Source organism: Bufo bufo, chromosome 1 (assembly GCF_905171765.1).
Source record: "Bufo bufo chromosome 1, aBufBuf1.1, whole genome shotgun sequence".
NCBI classification, from domain to species: Eukaryota; Metazoa; Chordata; class Amphibia; order Anura; family Bufonidae; genus Bufo; species Bufo bufo.
Genome location: NC_053389.1, coordinates 839,560,170 through 839,576,923, shown reverse-complemented (window position 1 = coordinate 839,576,923; position 16,754 = coordinate 839,560,170). Strand labels below are relative to the sequence as shown.

At 51.8% G+C, this 16,754-nt stretch overlaps 1 protein-coding gene and 1 long non-coding RNA gene across 3 annotated transcripts; one reads left to right on the top strand and one right to left on the bottom strand.

Moving 5' to 3' along the window:
• Positions 1–11,020: 11,020 nt before the first annotated feature.
• On the top strand, positions 11,021–12,069 carry LOC120986690. The gene is made up of 2 exons (XR_005775743.1): positions 11,021–11,189; positions 11,341–12,069. It is a non-coding gene; the product is annotated as an uncharacterized LOC120986690 (long non-coding RNA).
• A 210-nt stretch (positions 12,070–12,279) lies between these two features.
• On the bottom strand, positions 12,280–15,571 carry TMEM102 (transmembrane protein 102). 2 transcript variants are annotated; one of them, XM_040415369.1, is made up of 3 exons: positions 15,441–15,571; positions 13,667–13,839; positions 12,280–13,336 (listed from the first exon to the last, which is right to left on the bottom strand). In XM_040415369.1, exons 2-3 carry the CDS (start codon positions 13,836–13,838, stop codon positions 12,342–12,344), a joined length of 1,167 nt encoding a protein of 388 aa, XP_040271303.1. In that variant the 5' UTR covers position 13,839; positions 15,441–15,571; the 3' UTR covers positions 12,280–12,341. The 2 variants fall into 2 exon arrangements, with proteins under 2 accessions (XP_040271303.1, XP_040271304.1); XM_040415370.1 differs by having other exon boundaries at positions 15,328–15,565.
• Between the last annotated feature and the right edge of the window lie 1,183 nt (positions 15,572–16,754).

The window sequence follows — 16,754 nt, the reverse complement described above, 5'->3', positions numbered from 1 at the left end:
CCTGTATCTACTATTCCTGTACCGTCCTCACACACACTCCTCTACACTACACCTCCTCCTCTATCTACTATTCCTGTACCGTCCTCACACACACTCCTGTATCTACTATTCCTGTACCGTCCTCACACACACTCCTCTACACTACACCTCCTCCTGTATCTACTATTCCTGTACTGTCCTCACACACACTCCTCTACACTACACCTCCTCCTGTATCTACTATTCCTGTACCGTCCTCACACACACTCCTCTACACTACACCTCCATCGTGTATCTACTATTCCTGTACCGTCCTCACACACACTCCTCAACACTACACCTCCTCCTGTATCTACTATTCCTGTACTGTCCTCACACACACTTCTCTACACTACACCACCTCCTGTATCTACTATTCCTGTACCCTCCTCACACACACTCCTCTACACTACACCTCCTGTATCTACTATTCCTGTACCGTCCTCACACACACTCCTCTACACTACACCTCCTCCTGTATCTGCTATTCCTGTACCGTCCTCACACACACTCCTCTACACTACACCTCCTCCTGTATCTACTATTCCTGTACTGTCCTCACACACACTCCTCAACACTACACCTCCTCCTGTATCTACTATTCCTGTACTGTCCTCACACACACTCCTCTACACTACACCTCCTGTATCTACTATTCCTGTACTGTCCTCACACACACTCCTCTACACTACACCTCCTCCTGTATCTACTATTCCTGTACCGTCCTCACACACACTCCTCTACACTACACCTCCTCCTGTATCTACTATTCCTGTACCGTCCTCACACACACTCCTCTACACTACACCTCCTCCTGTATCTACTATTCCTGTACTGTCCTCACACACACTCCTCTACACTACACCTCCTCCTGTATCTACTATTCCTGTACCGTCCTCACACACACTTCTCTACACTACACCTCCTCCTGTATCTACTATTCCTGTACCGTCCTCACACACACTCCTCTACACTACACCTCCTCCTGTATCTACTATTCCTGTACCGTCCTCACACACACTCCTCTACACTACACCTCCTGTATCTACTATTCCTGTACCGTCCTCACACACACTCCTCTACACTACACCTCCTGTATCTACTATTCCTGTACCGTCCTCACACACACTCCTCTACACTACACCTCCTCCTGTATCTACTATTCCTGTACCGTCCTCACACACACTCCTCTACACTACACCTCCTCCTGTATCTACTATTCCTGTACCGTCCTCACACACACTCCTCTACACTTCACCTCCTGTATCTACTATTCCTGTACCGTCCTCACACACACTCCTCTACACTACACCTCCTCCTGTATCTACTATTCCTGTACAGTCCTCACACACACTCCTCTACACTACACCTCCTGTATCTACTATTCCTGTACCGTCCTCACACACACTCCTCTACACTACACCTCCTCCTGTATCTACTATTCCTGTACCGTCCTCACACACACTCCTCTACACTACACCTCCATCGTGTATCTACTATTCCTGTACCGTCCTCACACACACTCCTCAACACTACACCTCCTCCTGTATCTACTATTCCTGTACCGTCCTCACACACACTCCTCTACACTACACCTCCTGTATCTACTATTCCTGTACCGTCCTCACACACACTCCTCTACACTACACCTCCTCCTGTATCTACTATTCCTGTACCCTCCTCACACACACTCCTCTACACTACACCTCCTGTATCTACTATTCCTGTACCGTCCTCACACACACTCCTCTACACTACACCTCCTCCTGTATCTACTATTCCTGTACCGTCCTCACACACACTCCTCTACACTACACCTCCTGTATCTACTATTCCTGTACCGTCCTCACACACACTCCTCTACACTACACCTCCTCCTGTATCTACTATTCCTGTACCGTCCTCACACACACTCCTCTACACTACACCTCCTCCTGTATCTACTATTCCTGTACTGTCCTCACACACACTCCTCAACACTACACCTCCTCCTGTATCTACTATTCCTGTACCGTCCTCACACACACTTCTCTACACTACACCTCCTCCTGTATCTACTATTCCTGTACCGTCCTCACACACACTCCTCTACACTACACCTCCTCCTGTATCTACTATTCCTGTACCGTCCTCACACACACTCCTCTACACTACACCTCCTGTATCTACTATTCCTGTACCGTCCTCACACACACTCCTCTACACTACACCTCCTCCTGTATCTACTATTCCTGTACCGTCCTCACACACACTCCTCTACACTACACCTCCTCCTGTATCTACTATTCCTGTACCGTCCTCACACACACTCCTCTACACTTCACCTCCTGTATCTACTATTCCTGTACCGTCCTCACACACACTCCTCTACACTACACCTCCTCCTGTATCTACTATTCCTGTACCGTCCTCACACACACTCCTCTACACTACACCTCCTGTATCTACTATTCCTGTACTGTCCTCACACACACTCCTCTACACTACACCTCCTCCTGTATCTACTATTCCTGTACCGTCCTCACACACACTCCTCTACACTACACCTCCTCCTGTATCTACTACTCCTGTACCGTCCTCACACACACTCCTCTACACTACACCTCCTGTATCTACTATTCCTGTACCGTCCTCACACACACTCCTCTACACTACACCTCCTCCTGTATCTACTATTCCTGTACCGTCCTCACACACACTCCTCTACACTACACCTCCTGTATCTACTATTCCTGTACCGTCCTCACACACACTCCTCTACACTACACCTCCTCCTGTATCTACTATTCCTGTACCGTCCTCACACACACTCCTCTACACTACACCTCCTCCTGTATCTACTATTCCTGTACCGTCCTCACACACACTCCTCTACACTTCACCTCCTGTATCTACTATTCCTGTACCGTCCTCACACACACTCCTCTACACTACACCTCCTCCTGTATCTACTATTCCTGTACCGTCCTCACACACACTCCTCTACACTACACCTCCTCCTGTATCTACTATTCCTGTACCGTCCTCACACACACTCCTCTACACTACACCTCCTCCTGTATCTACTATTCCTGTACCGTCCTCACACACACTCCTCTACACTACACCTCCTCCTGTATCTACTATTCCTGTACCGTCCTCACACACACTCCTCTACACTACACCTCCTCCTGTATCTACTATTCCTGTACCGTCCTCACACACACTCCTCTACACTACACCTCCTGTATCTACTATTCCTGTACTGTCCTCACACACACTCCTCTACACTACACCTCCTCCTGTATCTACTATTCCTGTACCGTCCTCACACACACTCCTCTACACTACACCTCCTCCTGTATCTACTATTCCTGTACCGTCCTCACACACACTCCTCTACACTACACCTCCTCCTGTATCTACTATTCCTGTACCGTCCTCACACACACTCCTCTACACTACACCTCCTCCTGTATCTACTATTCCTGTACCGTCCTCACACACACTCCTCTACACTACACCTCCTCCTGTATCTACTATTCCTGTACCGTCCTCACACACACTCCTCTACACTACACCTCCTCCTGTATCTACTATTCCTGTACTGTCCTCACACACACTCCTCTACACTACACCTCCTCCTGTATCTACTATTCCTGTACAGTCCTCACACACACTCCTCTACACTACACCTCCTCCTGTATCTACTATTCCTGTACCGTCCTCACACACACTCCTCTACACTACACTACCCCTCCTCCTGTATCTACTATTCCTGTACCGTCCTCACACACACTCCTCTACACTACACCTCCTCCTGTATCTACTATTCCTGTACAGTCCTCACACACACTCCTCTACACTACACCTCCTCCTGTATCTACTATTCCTGTACCGTCCTCACACACACTCCTCTACACTACACCTCCTCCTGTATCTACTATTCCTGTACCGTCCTCACACACACTCCTCTACACTACACCTCCTCCTGTATCTACTATTCCTGTACCGTCCTCACACACACTCCTCTACACTACACTACACCTCCTCCTGTATCTACTATTCCTGTACTGTCCTCACACACACTCCTCTACACTACACCTCCTCCTGTATCTACTATTCCTGTACCGTCCTCACACACACTCCTCTACACTACACCTCCTCCTGTATCTACTATTCCTGTACGTCCTCACACACACTCCTCTACACTACACCTCCTCCTGTATCTACTATTCCTGTACCGTCCTCACACACACTCCTCTACACTACACCTCCTCCTGTATCTACTATTCCTGTACCGTCCTCACACACACTCCTCTACACTACACCTCCTCCTGTATCTACTATTCCTGTACCGTCCTCACACACACTCCTCTACACTACACCTCCTCCTGTATCTACTATTCCTGTACCGTCCTCACACACACTCCTCTACACTACACCATCTGGCTCCCCTGCGCACTCTGGCACTGCTGTATCGTCACCACATTGCGCCGTCTCCTCGGTGACACATTTATTATATTGTACTTTCAGGTTGGGCCGGGGCCAGTTTGGCAGAGCTGAGCCGCGCAGAAGGACAGCAGGGAGTGATGTCTGTGCCAGCGTCTTCCTCATGTCTGGGGTCACAGTCAGGTGAGGGACATCTCGGGGCCCAGTCCTTATCCACAGCCATGTGAGGGACATTTCGGGGCCCCTCTTCCATGTTGGGGGCCCAGTCCTTATCCACAGGCAGGTGAGGGACATCTCGGGGCCCCTCTTCCATGTTGGGGGCCCAGTCCTTATCCACAGGCAGGTGAGGGACATCTCGGGGCCCCTCTTCCATGTTGGGGGCCCAGTCCTTATCCACAGGCAGGTGAGGGACATCTCGGGGCCCCTCTTCCATGTTGGGGGCCCAGTCCTTATCCACAGGCAGGTGAGGGACATTTCGGGGCCCCTTTTCCATGTTGGGGGCCCAGTCCTTATCCACAGGCAGGTGAGGGACATTTCGGGGCTCCTTTTCCATGTTTGGGGCCCAGTCCTTATCCACAGGCATGTGAGGGACATCTCGGGGCCCCTTTTCCATGTTGGGGGCCCAGTCCTTATCCACAGGCAGGTTAGAGACGTCTCGGGCCCCTTTTCCATGTTGGGGGCCCAGTCCTTATCCACAGGCAGGTTAGAGACGTCTCTGGGCCCCTTTTCCATGTTGGGGCCCAGTCCTTATCCACAGGCATGTGATGGACGTCTCGGGGCCCCTTTTCCATGTTGGGGGCCCGGTCCTTATCTACAGGCAGGTGAGGGACGTCTCGGGGCCCCTTTTCCATGTTGGGGGCCCAGTCCTTATCCACAGGCAGGTTAGAGACGTCTCGGGGGCCCCTTTTCCATGTTGGGGGCCCAGTCCTTATCCACAGGCATGTGATAGACGTCTCGGGCCCCTTTTCCATGTTGGGACCCCAGTCCTTATCTACAGGCAGGTGAGGGACGTCTCGGGGCCCCTCTTCCATCTTGGGGGCCCGTCCCATCGGCAGTCTCTGTGTATGGCGGTGCATCTGTTGTGTACATCTGCTGGATCTCCTGTGTGCACGGGGCTTATAGAGGAAGAGCCCCACCCGTACAGCAGGAGATCTATAGGTCAGATCTGTACTGGGGGTGGATAGACAGTCCTATAGCCACGAGATCCGCTGCCTGTAGATCCACACAGTCCAGGCTGAGGCTCTATGGTTAGAGAGGTCCTCTCTCCGCTCCCCTCCCCTGGAGACTCTACTCCTATGGCTCTATGCTGCTCTAGCAGTCTGCAGTAAGGGCACAGAGGGGGCGGTAACCAGGTGGGGGCGTGTCCTTGCACAGTCTGAAAGTGGCAGCACTGATTGGATCGAGTCAGACTGTGCAGGGACACGCCCCCACCTGGTTACCGCCCCTCTGTGCCCTTACTGCAGACTGCTAGCCATTCATTCATAACTTCTAGCAGGAATAATAACGGCAGAACATAGAGCCGTAAGACTAGAGGCTCCGGGATGGGCATTACATGGGGATGCACGGAGCTATTAAACCTGGCAGGAGCGGGGAAGGGTCCTCTTATATACAGGATTTATAAGTGGATCTCTTTGACGTGGAGATCTAGATGTACGTATGTGATCTAGAGCCTGGGATTTGTAGTTAGACTGGATCTACAGGCTGGCTCCGGATCTACTATGGTAATAGAAGCCGGTGATCTACAGGCAGGCTCAGGATCTACTACGGTAATAGAAGCTGTGATCTACAGGCAGGCTCAGGATCTACTATGGTAATAGAAGCTGTGATCTACAGGCAGGCTCAGGATCTACTACGGTAATAGAAGCTGTGATCTACAGGCAGGCTCAGGATCTACTATGGTAATAGAAGCCGGTGATCTACAGGCTGGCTCCGGATCTACTACGGTAATAGAAGCTGGTGATCTACAGACAGGCTCAGGATCTACTATGGTAATAGAAGCTGGTGATCTACAGGCAGGCTCAGGATCTACTATGGTAATAGAAGCTGGTGATCTACAGGCAGGCTCAGGATCTACTACGGTAATAGAAGCTGGTGATCTACAGGCAGGCTCAGGATCTACTACGGTAATAGAAGCTGGTGATCTACAGACAGGCTCAGGATCTACTACGGTAATAGAAGCTGTGATCTACAGGCAGGCTCAGGATCTACTACGGTAATAGAAGCTGGTGATCTACAGGCAGGCTCAGGATCTACTATGGTAATAGAAGCCGGTGATCTACAGGCAGGCTCAGGATCTACTACGGTAATAGAAGCTGGTGATCTACAGGCAGGCTCAGGATCTACTACGGTAATAGAAGCTGGTGATCTACAGACAGGCTCAGGATCTACTACGGTAATAGAAGCTGTGATCTACAGGCAGGCTCAGGATCTACTACGGTAATAGAAGCTGGTGATCTACAGGCAGGCTCAGGATCTACTATGGTAATAGAAGCCGGTGATCTACAGGCAGGCTCAGGATCTACTATGGTAATAGAAGCTGGTGATCTACAGGCAGGCTCAGGATCTACTATGGTAATAGATGCCGGAGACCTACAGGCAGGCTCAGGATCTACTATGGTAATAGAAGCTCGTGATCTACAGGCAGGCTCAGGATCTACTATGGTAATAGAAGCTGGTGATCTATAAGCAAGCTCAGGATCTATAATGGGAATAAAGGCTGGTGATCTACAGGCAGGCTCAGGATCTATAACAGGAGTAGAGTCTGGTGATTTCCAGGCAGGCTCAGGATATATATGAGACTGGTGATCTACAGGCAGGCTCAGGATCTATAACAGGAGTAGAGTCTGGCGATCTCCAGGCAGGCTCAGGATATATATGAGACTGGTGATCTCCAGGCAGGCTCAGGATCTTTAATGAGAATAGAGGCTGGTGATCTATAGGCAAGCTCGGGATTTACTATATACTGGAAATGTGTGTAATGAATAGTTAAGGATCTTTTCCTGGATAGGAGATCAAAGGGATTCCCAGTATCTATACTAGAGATCCATTAGACATTACAGATTTGTGTGTGTTCTGTATCCAACATCTGCAGATACTGGAAAGCCATTGGTACACATGGGATAATGGAGATCTGTACACATGGGACCTTAAAGCAAGCCCATGATCTACAATGAGACCCAAGGACCCTGAAATGCCTGGACTCCACAGTGGGATCTATACACACAGATCTATAAGGAGGGTGAGATCTATACTTACATCCATCTTCATGGAAGATCTACTTATATACATTTTCTATAATGGGGGTTTTGTAGACCTATGAAATTGTAGTAGGACAGGGATCTATAATGGTATCCCCGGACACTGGAGATCTGTTGGAATGTTCGGAATCTATCATGTGGATCGGTGGACACGAGATCTATAGGAAGGGTTGGATCTACAATGGAATCCATCTACACTGGAGATAGACAGGCAAGTTCAGCTTCTGTAAATGGTGGCTCTGTGGACAGGAGATCCATCAATAAAGGGGATCTGTTACTGGGAGACTTTGTAGGCAGGATCTGTAAGCCACTAGCAAAATAGGCGGGTCCACCCCTATAGACGCTACCTGCCCAAGGCGGGTCCACCCCTATAGACGGTACCTGCCCAGGGCGGGTCCACCCCTATAGACGGTACCTACCCAAGGCGGGTCCACCCCTATAGACGGTACCTGCCCAAGGCGGGTCCACCCCTATAGACGCTACCTGCCCAAGGCGGGTCCACCCCTATAGACGCTACCTGCCCAAGGCGGGTCCACCCCTATAGACGCTACCTGCCCAAGGCGAGTCCACCCCTATAGACGCTACCTGCCCAAGGCGAGTCCACCCCTATAGACGCTACCTGCCCAAGGCGAGTCCACCCCTATAGACGGTGCCTGCCCAAGGCGAGTCCACCCCTATAGACGGTGCCTGCCCAAGGCGGGTCCACCCCTATAGACGGTACCTGCCCAGGGCGGGTCCACCCCTATAGACGGTACCTGCCCAGAGCGGGTCCACCCCTATAGACGGTACCTGCCCAAGGCGAGTCCACCCCTATAGACGGTGCCTGCCCAAGGCGGGTCCACCCCTATAGACGGTGCCTGCCCAAGGCGAGTCCACCCCTATAGACGGTGCCTGCCCAAGGCGAGTCCACCCCTATAGACGGTACCTGCCCAAGGCGAGCCCACCCCTATAGACGGTACCTGCCCATGGCGAGTCCACCCCTATAGACGGTACCTGCCCAAGGCGAGTCCACCCCTATAGACGCTACCTGCCCAAGGCGGGTCCACCCCTATAGACGCTACCTGCCCAAGGCGAGTCCACCCCTATAGACGGTACCTGCTCAAGGTGAGTCCACCCCTATACACAGTACCTGCCCAAGGAGAGTCCACCCCTATACACGGTACCTGCCCAAAGAGTCCACCCTATATACTTTGTAGCTTGTATGTAAATTGGGCGTGTCCTCAAAATACCTCCACACACCGCCATTAATGTCTAAACTGCTGGCAACCAAAGTGCCCATATTCTGTGTCAGCCATTATTGTCCAGCACGGCCTTACCGCTCTTGGGCATGGAGATCACTGGATCTTCACAGGTTCCACTGCGATCCTCTTCCATCCTCCAAGATGGTGGATGGTAGAGACCTTGGTGTCTATAGACAGGCCCAGGATCTATAGCAGGGATCTGTATATCCCGGGGGGGGTCTATAGACAGGCCTTATGATCTATAGCAGGGATCTGTATATCCCGGAGGTCTGTAGACAGGCCCAGGATCTATAGCAGGGATCTGTATATCCCGGAGGTCTATAGACAGGCCCAGGATCTATAGCAGGGATCTGTATATCCCGGGGGGTCTATAGACAGGCCCAGGATCTATAGCAGGGATCTGTATATCCCGGGGGGTCTATAGACAGGCCTTATGATCTATAGCAGGGATCTGTATATCCCGGGGGGGTCTATAGACAGGCCCAGGATCTATAGCAGGGATCTGTATATCCCGGAGGTCTATAGACAGGCCCAGGATCTATAGCAGGGATCTGTATATCCCGGGGGGTCTATAGACAGGCCTTATGATCTATAGCAGGGATCTGTATATCCCGGGGGGGGTCTATAGACAGGCCCAGGATCTATAGCAGGGATCTGTATATCCCGGAGGTCTGTAGACAGGCCCAGGATCTATAGCAGGGATCTGTATATCCCGGGGGGTCTATAGACAGGCCCAGGATCTATAGCAGGGATCTGTATATCCCGGAGGTCTATAGACAGGCCCAGGATCTATAGCAGGGATCTGTATATCCCGGAGGTCTATAGACAGGCCCAGGATCTATAGCAGGGATCTTTATATCCCGGGGGGTCTATAGACAACCCCAGGATCTATAGCAGGGATCTGTATATCCCGGGGGGTCTATAGACAACCCCAGGATCTATAGCAGGGATCTGTATATCCCAGGGGGTCTATAGACAGGCCCAGGATCTATAGCAGGGATTTGTAAACAGTGCAAATTTATAGGAAAGCCCTGGAATCGCTAATAGGGGATCGGTGCTGGACTGGAGATCTATAGACAGGTCTAGGATCTACAGTAGGGACACAGACACTGAAGATTTATGGGCAAGCTAAGAATCTATTTTGGGGGGGGGGGGGGGGGGGGGGGGGAAATCTGTAGACCGAGATCTTTAGGCAGGACCAAGATCTATAACAAGAATCAGTTGAGGCTGGAGCAGTGTACAAGAGTGGGATCTTTAACAAGATCTGTAGATAATGGAGATCTACTGTATAGCCAAGCTCAGTATTTAATATGGACATTTGAGAGCTATAGGCAGGGTGACATAATTGGATCTGTAGATATGGAAGATCTATAGGCACTCATGGCAGAGAGTGGGATCTATAGACACTGGAGATGTATAGGCAGAGTGGGCTCTGTAGCGGAATCCATGGACCGATACCATTGGTAAACTCGGGATCTATAATGGCGATTTCTATACGTGTAATCTTAATGTGGAGTTCTAGACACCAGATCTATAGCCAGGGTGGGATCTATAAGGACATTATAGAAACTGCACCTTAAATTGGTCTTTAAAGGGGTTTTGTAGACCTATGAAATGAAAGCAGGAATAGTATCTATAATGGGATCTACTGTATGTGTGGCATCTACATTGGGATCTGTAGACACCAGGGATCTATGTGTGGCATCTACATTGGGATGTGTAGACACCAGGGATCTATGTGTGGCATCTACATTGGGATCTGTAGACACCAGGGATCTATGTGTGGCATCTACATTGGGATCTGTAGACACCAGGGATCTATGTGTGGCATCTACATTGGGATGTGTAGACACCGGGGATCTATGTGTGGCATCTATATTGGGATCTGTAGACACCAGGGATCTATGTGTGGCATCTACATTGGGATGTGTAGACACCAGGGATCTATGTGTGGCATCTGCATTGGGATCTGTAGACACCGGGGATCTATGTGTGGCATCTACATTGGGATGTGTAGACACCGGGGATCTATGTGTGGCATCTATATTGGGATCTGTAGACACCAGGGATCTATGTGTGGCATCTACATTGGGATGTGTAGACACCAGGGATCTATGTGTGGCATCTGCATTGGGATCTGTAGACACCGGGGATCTATGTGTGGCATCTACATTGGGATCTGTAGACACCGGGGATCTATGTGTGGCATCTACATTGGGATCTGTAGACACCAGGGATCTATGTGTGGCATCTACATTGGGAATCAGACACCAGGGATCTATGTGTGGCATCTACATTAGGATCTGTAGACACCGGGGATCTATGTGTGGCATCTACATTGGGATCTGTAGACACCAGGGATCCATGTGTGGCATCTACATTGGGATCTGTAGACACCAGGGATCCATGTGTGGCATCTACATTGGGATCTGTAGACACCAGGGATCTATAGACAGGGTGAGGTCTTTGTGTGGCATCTACATCGGGATCTATAGGCAGGGTGGGATCTGTGTCTGGGACCTATAGAAGACATGACGTCTCATCAAGGATCCGGTGTCCTTGGGCCGCTCCACACATCTCCATCCTGTGAGATCTGCAGATTACGGGCGTGTCCCCTGTAGATATAATATATACGCCCCGCCGCCAGCACCGAGCTAATCACAGAATTGATCAGCGTGTGCCGGACGTGAGGGGAATCCATCACACGAGCCCCTCTGCAGGACTTCAGCACAGCAGGGGTTAATGACGCAATGCTCTGCTGCAGACAACATGTCCACACATAATACTGGTGCATAAGCAGACATGACGTGCAGAGCATCGCAGCACCAACCCCTCACTCTGCAGAGCATTCAACACATCATAACCGGCTCCAGGTTGTTGTAGCAGAGCTGAATTTAATTCCTGAAGATAATATGTACAGCGGGACAACTCCTCCAGTACAGAGAGCGGCAGTCCCATGTAACACCACAGATAACCGAGTACAGGTAATGTAGCTGATGTCACCGGCAGTCCCATGTAACACCACAGATAACAGAGTACAGGTAATGTAGCTGATGTCACCGGCAGTCCCATGTAACACCACAGATAACAGAGTACAGGTAATGTAGTAGATGTCACCGGCAGTCCCATGTAACACCACAGATAACCGAGTACAGGTAATGTAGTAGATGTCACCGGCAGTCCCATGTAACACCACAGATAACCGAGTACAGGTAATGTAGTAGATGTCACCGGCAGTCCCATGTAACACCCAGATAACAGAGTACAGGTAATGTAGTAGATGTCACCAGCAGTCCCATGTAACACCCAGATAACAGAGTACAGGTAATGTAGCTGATGTCACCTGCAGTCCCATGTAACAGGTGACTTCGGCTCTGCTACACAGGACGATGCACTAGCTGGGGTAGCACCCCGATCCTCTCTCCTCCTCGGCCTCCTCCTTCTCCCCCTTGTCGCCCCCTTTCACCACCTCCTTGGCCTCTCTGATCGCTGCCCGCAGGTATCTGGCTGGGTGGGCCCTGACCTCGGAGATGCGTCGTGCCAGGCGGGGCCCCTGGGTGCCTCCCAGGAGGTCACATCCAGGCAGGAAGGGGTTAGGACAGGACCCCCTGAGGAACAAGCGGGACAGCTCCTCCAGGAGCCCCAGAAAGCACAAGGCTGCATTGTGGCCCTGACTCAAGTAGCCCCGCGGCAGCCTCTGACAGGCCTGCAGGATGGTCACCCACACCACATAGGGCCCCGGGGCCCCATCCTCCTGCAGGATGTCCTCCAGGACAGCGTTACAGCCTCTGAGGGTCCGGGAGAGGGCAGGGTGCAGGAGCCTCCTCATGTTCAGCTCCACACCAGGGAAGCCCACCCTCCACTGCCCACCAGGACCCCAGGGGAAGAGGTGGAAGACCTTAGGTAGTCCATCCTCCACTCCCCAGTCATCCAGGTACTGGGCCCCTGGGGGCCAACCCTGGACCTCGACCACAGGGACAAGGTCAAAGCGAATGAACAGAGTGGGGGTGGACAGGAGGACGGAGAGGCCGTTACCCCAGGGCTCGGCCCGCTCCAAGGACAGGGGCAGAGGAGACTCCCAGAGGCTGGACACCACCGACAGGAGGGCCCCACTGAACCACAGGGCCACCTCATGGGGGGAGATATGTGAGGCGGAGGGGGCCAGCGCCCAGGTGGAGGAGGGCAGGAGACAGCAGCATGGCCTGGATTGTTCAAGGAGGCTGGCGGATGGGAGGCGGATAACGGGCACCAGGAGGGTGTAAGAAACGGAGGGGCAGACAAAGGGCGAGGGGGACCCCAAATCTGTGGGAGAGACGTCCAGGGATCCGGAGCACAGGCCGCCCGCCAGGAGGAGGAACGTGCTGGGGGACGGCAGGGGATGGACCTCCGCTGCAAGAGAAAGAGGAGAAGTAATAACCCCCATCATGTGAGCGGGGTATACTAAGCGGCTACAGAAGCCCCCCCCCCCCCCCCATTAAAGCTAGGGTGGTGGGGAGACGCTGGAGCGGGGGTCAGTGTGTGGTCCAGGGGGGCTCTGGAGGGTTATCGGGGTCTCTGAGGTCCACCACTGCATCCGACCCTGGCGCCTCCCACCATCCCCATGTAACGATGAGAGTTATACCTAATCCCTCATCCAGGGGAATTCTCCCATCACCTCGTCCAGTAGCCATGGCTCCGCCCCCACTCCCTCCTCGGGGGAGGTCTTCTCCTGGTACCCACCTATGAGGGAGAAGACGAGGTCCTTGGCCTGCACACAGCTCTGGACGACCTCCTTCCCCTGCAGAGCGAGGCTCCCCCGCCGCTCCAGCTCCTCCAGCAGTTTATTCAGCTCCTCAATGCGGCACCCGGAGCCGAAGTCCAGGTCAGTCAGAGGCCGAGCAGGAGACGCCATCCTGAGGAAAAGAGCAATGCTCTGCATGTCTACAGGTGTAATCATCTGCAGGATATATCACTATGTACCTGTCAGAAGGTAGAGAGGACAGAGCGATGTTCTGCAGATCGCTAGAGAGGTCAGAGGTGTAATGATCTGCAGGATATATCACTATGCATCTGTCAGGAGGTAGAGAGGACAGAGCAATGTTCTGCAGATCGCTAGAGAGGTCAGAGGTGTAATAATCTGCAGGATATTTCACTATGTACCTGTCAGGAGGTAGAGAGGACAGTGCAATGTTCTGCATATCGCTAGAGAGGTCAGAGGTGTAATAATCTGCAGGATATATCACTATGTACCTGTCAGAAGGGTTAGAGGACAGAGCAATGTTCTGCAGATCTCTGCAGGGGTCAGAGGCGTAATAATCTGCAGGATATATCACTATGTACCTGTCAGGAGGTAGAGAGGACAGAGCGATGTTCTGCAGATCTACAGGTGTAATCATCTTCAGGATACAGTACTATGTATGAGGGTGAGAGGACAGAGCAATGTTCTGCAGTTTGCTAGAGAGGTTAGAGGTGTAATGATCTGCAGGATATATCACTATGTATCTGTCAGGAGGGTGAGCGGACAGAGCAATGTTCTGCAGATCTCTGGGAGGGTCAGAGGTGTAATAATCTGCAGGATATATCACTATGTACTTGTAGAAGGTAGAGAGGACAGAGCAATGTTCTGCAGATCTCTGGAGGGGTCAGAGGTGTAATAATCTGCAGGATATATCACTATGTACCTGTCAGGAGGTAGAGAGGACAGAGCGATGTTCTGCAGATCTCTGGAGGGGTCAGAGGTGTAATAATCTGCAGGATATATCACTATGTACCTGTCAGGAGGTAGAGAGGACAGAGCGATGTTCTGCAGATCTCTGGAGGGGTCAGAGGTGTAATAATCTGCAGGATATATCACTATGTACCTGTCAGGAGGTAGAGAGGACAGAGCGATGTGCTGCAGATCTCTAGAGAGGTCAGAGGTGTAATAATCTGCAGGATATATCACTATGTACCTGTCAGGAGGTAGAGAGGACAGAGCGATGTTCTGCAGATCTCTGGAGGGGTCAGAGGTGTAATAATCTGCAGGATATATCACTATGTACCTGTCAGGAGGTAGAGAGGACAGAGCGATGTGCTGCAGATCTCTAGAGAGGTCAGAGGTGTAATAATCTGCAGGATATATCACTATGTACCTGTCAGGAGGTAGAGTAGATAGAGCGATGTTCTGCAGATCTCTGGGAGGGTCAGAGGTGTAATAATCTGCAGGATATATCACTATGTACCTGTCAGGAGGTAGAGAGGACAGAGCAATGTGCTGCAGATCTCTGGGAGGGTCAGAGGTGTAATAATCTGCAGGATATATTACTATGTACCTGTCAGGAGGGTGAGAGGACAGAGCAATGTGCTGCAGATCTCTGGGAGGGTCAGAGGTGTAATAATCTGCAGGATATATCACTATGTACCTGTCAGGAGGTAGAGAGGATGGAGCGATGTTCTGCAGATCTCTGGAGGGGTCAGAGGTGTAATAATCTGCAGGGTATCACCGCTGGATGTCGTTACAATGTGTCCTTCTCACCTTTGCCCTTTCTCCAGGCTTCACATCCTCTTCTTCAGATTGCAGGAAAACAGACCGACCAGCAGAGCTTACACTCTACTGCACCCCCGCTCCCCTACCTGATATCAGGGCAGTCACTTCCTGGGTGTCACACGCTCACCTGTCTGAGCAGCCCCGCCCACACAGCTGTGCACACCTGAGTGCCTCAGCCCCGCCCACACACCTGTGCACACCTGAGTGCCTCAGCCCCGCCCCCTGCAACCACTGCTCCTGTGTGAGGCGCTGGGAATAATCTCATCATCTGACAGGATGCGGGGGCCCCAATACCTCATCGCCCCCTCATAAAGAACACAACAGTGACTGCAGCTCTGGATGTGACTGGAGCATAGGGCATGGGGGAACAGCAGAACTATGGCTGCAGCTCCGGATGTGACTGGAGCATAGGGCATGAGGGAACAGCAGAACTATGGCTGCAGCTCTGGATGTGACTGGAGCATAGGGCATGGGGGAACAGCAGAACTATGGCTGCAGCTCCGGATGTGACTGGAGCATAAGGCATGGGGAAACAGCAGAACTATGGCTGCAGCTCCGGATGTGACTGGAGAATAGGGCATGGGGGAACAGCAAAACGATGGCTGCAGCCCTGGATGTGACTGGAGTAGAGGGCATAGGGGAACAGCAGAACTATGGCTGCAGCTCTGGATGTGGCTGGAGCATATGGCATGGGGGAACAGCAGAACTATCACTGCAGCTCTGGGTGTGACTGGAGGATAGGGCATGGGGAAACAGCAGAACTATGGCTTCAGCTCTGGATGTGACTGGAGCATAGGGGAACAGCAGAACTATGGCTTCAGCTCTGGATGTGACTGGAGCATAGGGCATGGGGGAACAGCAGAACTCTGGCTGCAGCTCCGGATGTGAGTGGAGAATAGGGCATGAGGGAACAGCTGAACAATGGCTGCAGCTCTGGATGTGACTGGAGCATAGGACATGGGGGAACAGCAAAACGATGGCTGCAGCCCTGGATGTGACTGGAGTAGAGGGCATGGGGGAATAGCAGAACTATGGCTGGAGCTCTGGGTGTGACTGGAGCATAAGGGATGGGGGAACAGTAGAACGATGGCTGCAGCCCTGGATGTGACTGGAGTAGAGGGCATGGGGGAACAGCAGAACTATGGCTGCAGCTCTGGATGTGACTGGAGCATACTGCATGGGGAACAGCAGAACAATGGCTGCAGCTCCGGATGTGACTGAAGAATAGGGCATAGGAAACAGCAGAACTATGGCTGCAGCTCTGGATGTGACTGGAGAAAAGGGCATGGGGGAACAGCAGAA

What these genes read in the sequence shown, in the direction of transcription:
- TMEM102 (XM_040415369.1), bottom strand. Translation starts at nt 13,838, where the DNA reads ATGGCGTCTCCTGCTCGGCCTCTGACTGACCTGGACTTCGGCTCCGGG. An exon ending in CCTCGTCTTCTCCCTCATAG is followed by an intron (nt 13,337 to 13,666) that starts GTGGGTACCAGG and finishes TTTCTCTTGCAG; the next exon opens with CGGAGGTCCATCCCCTGCCG.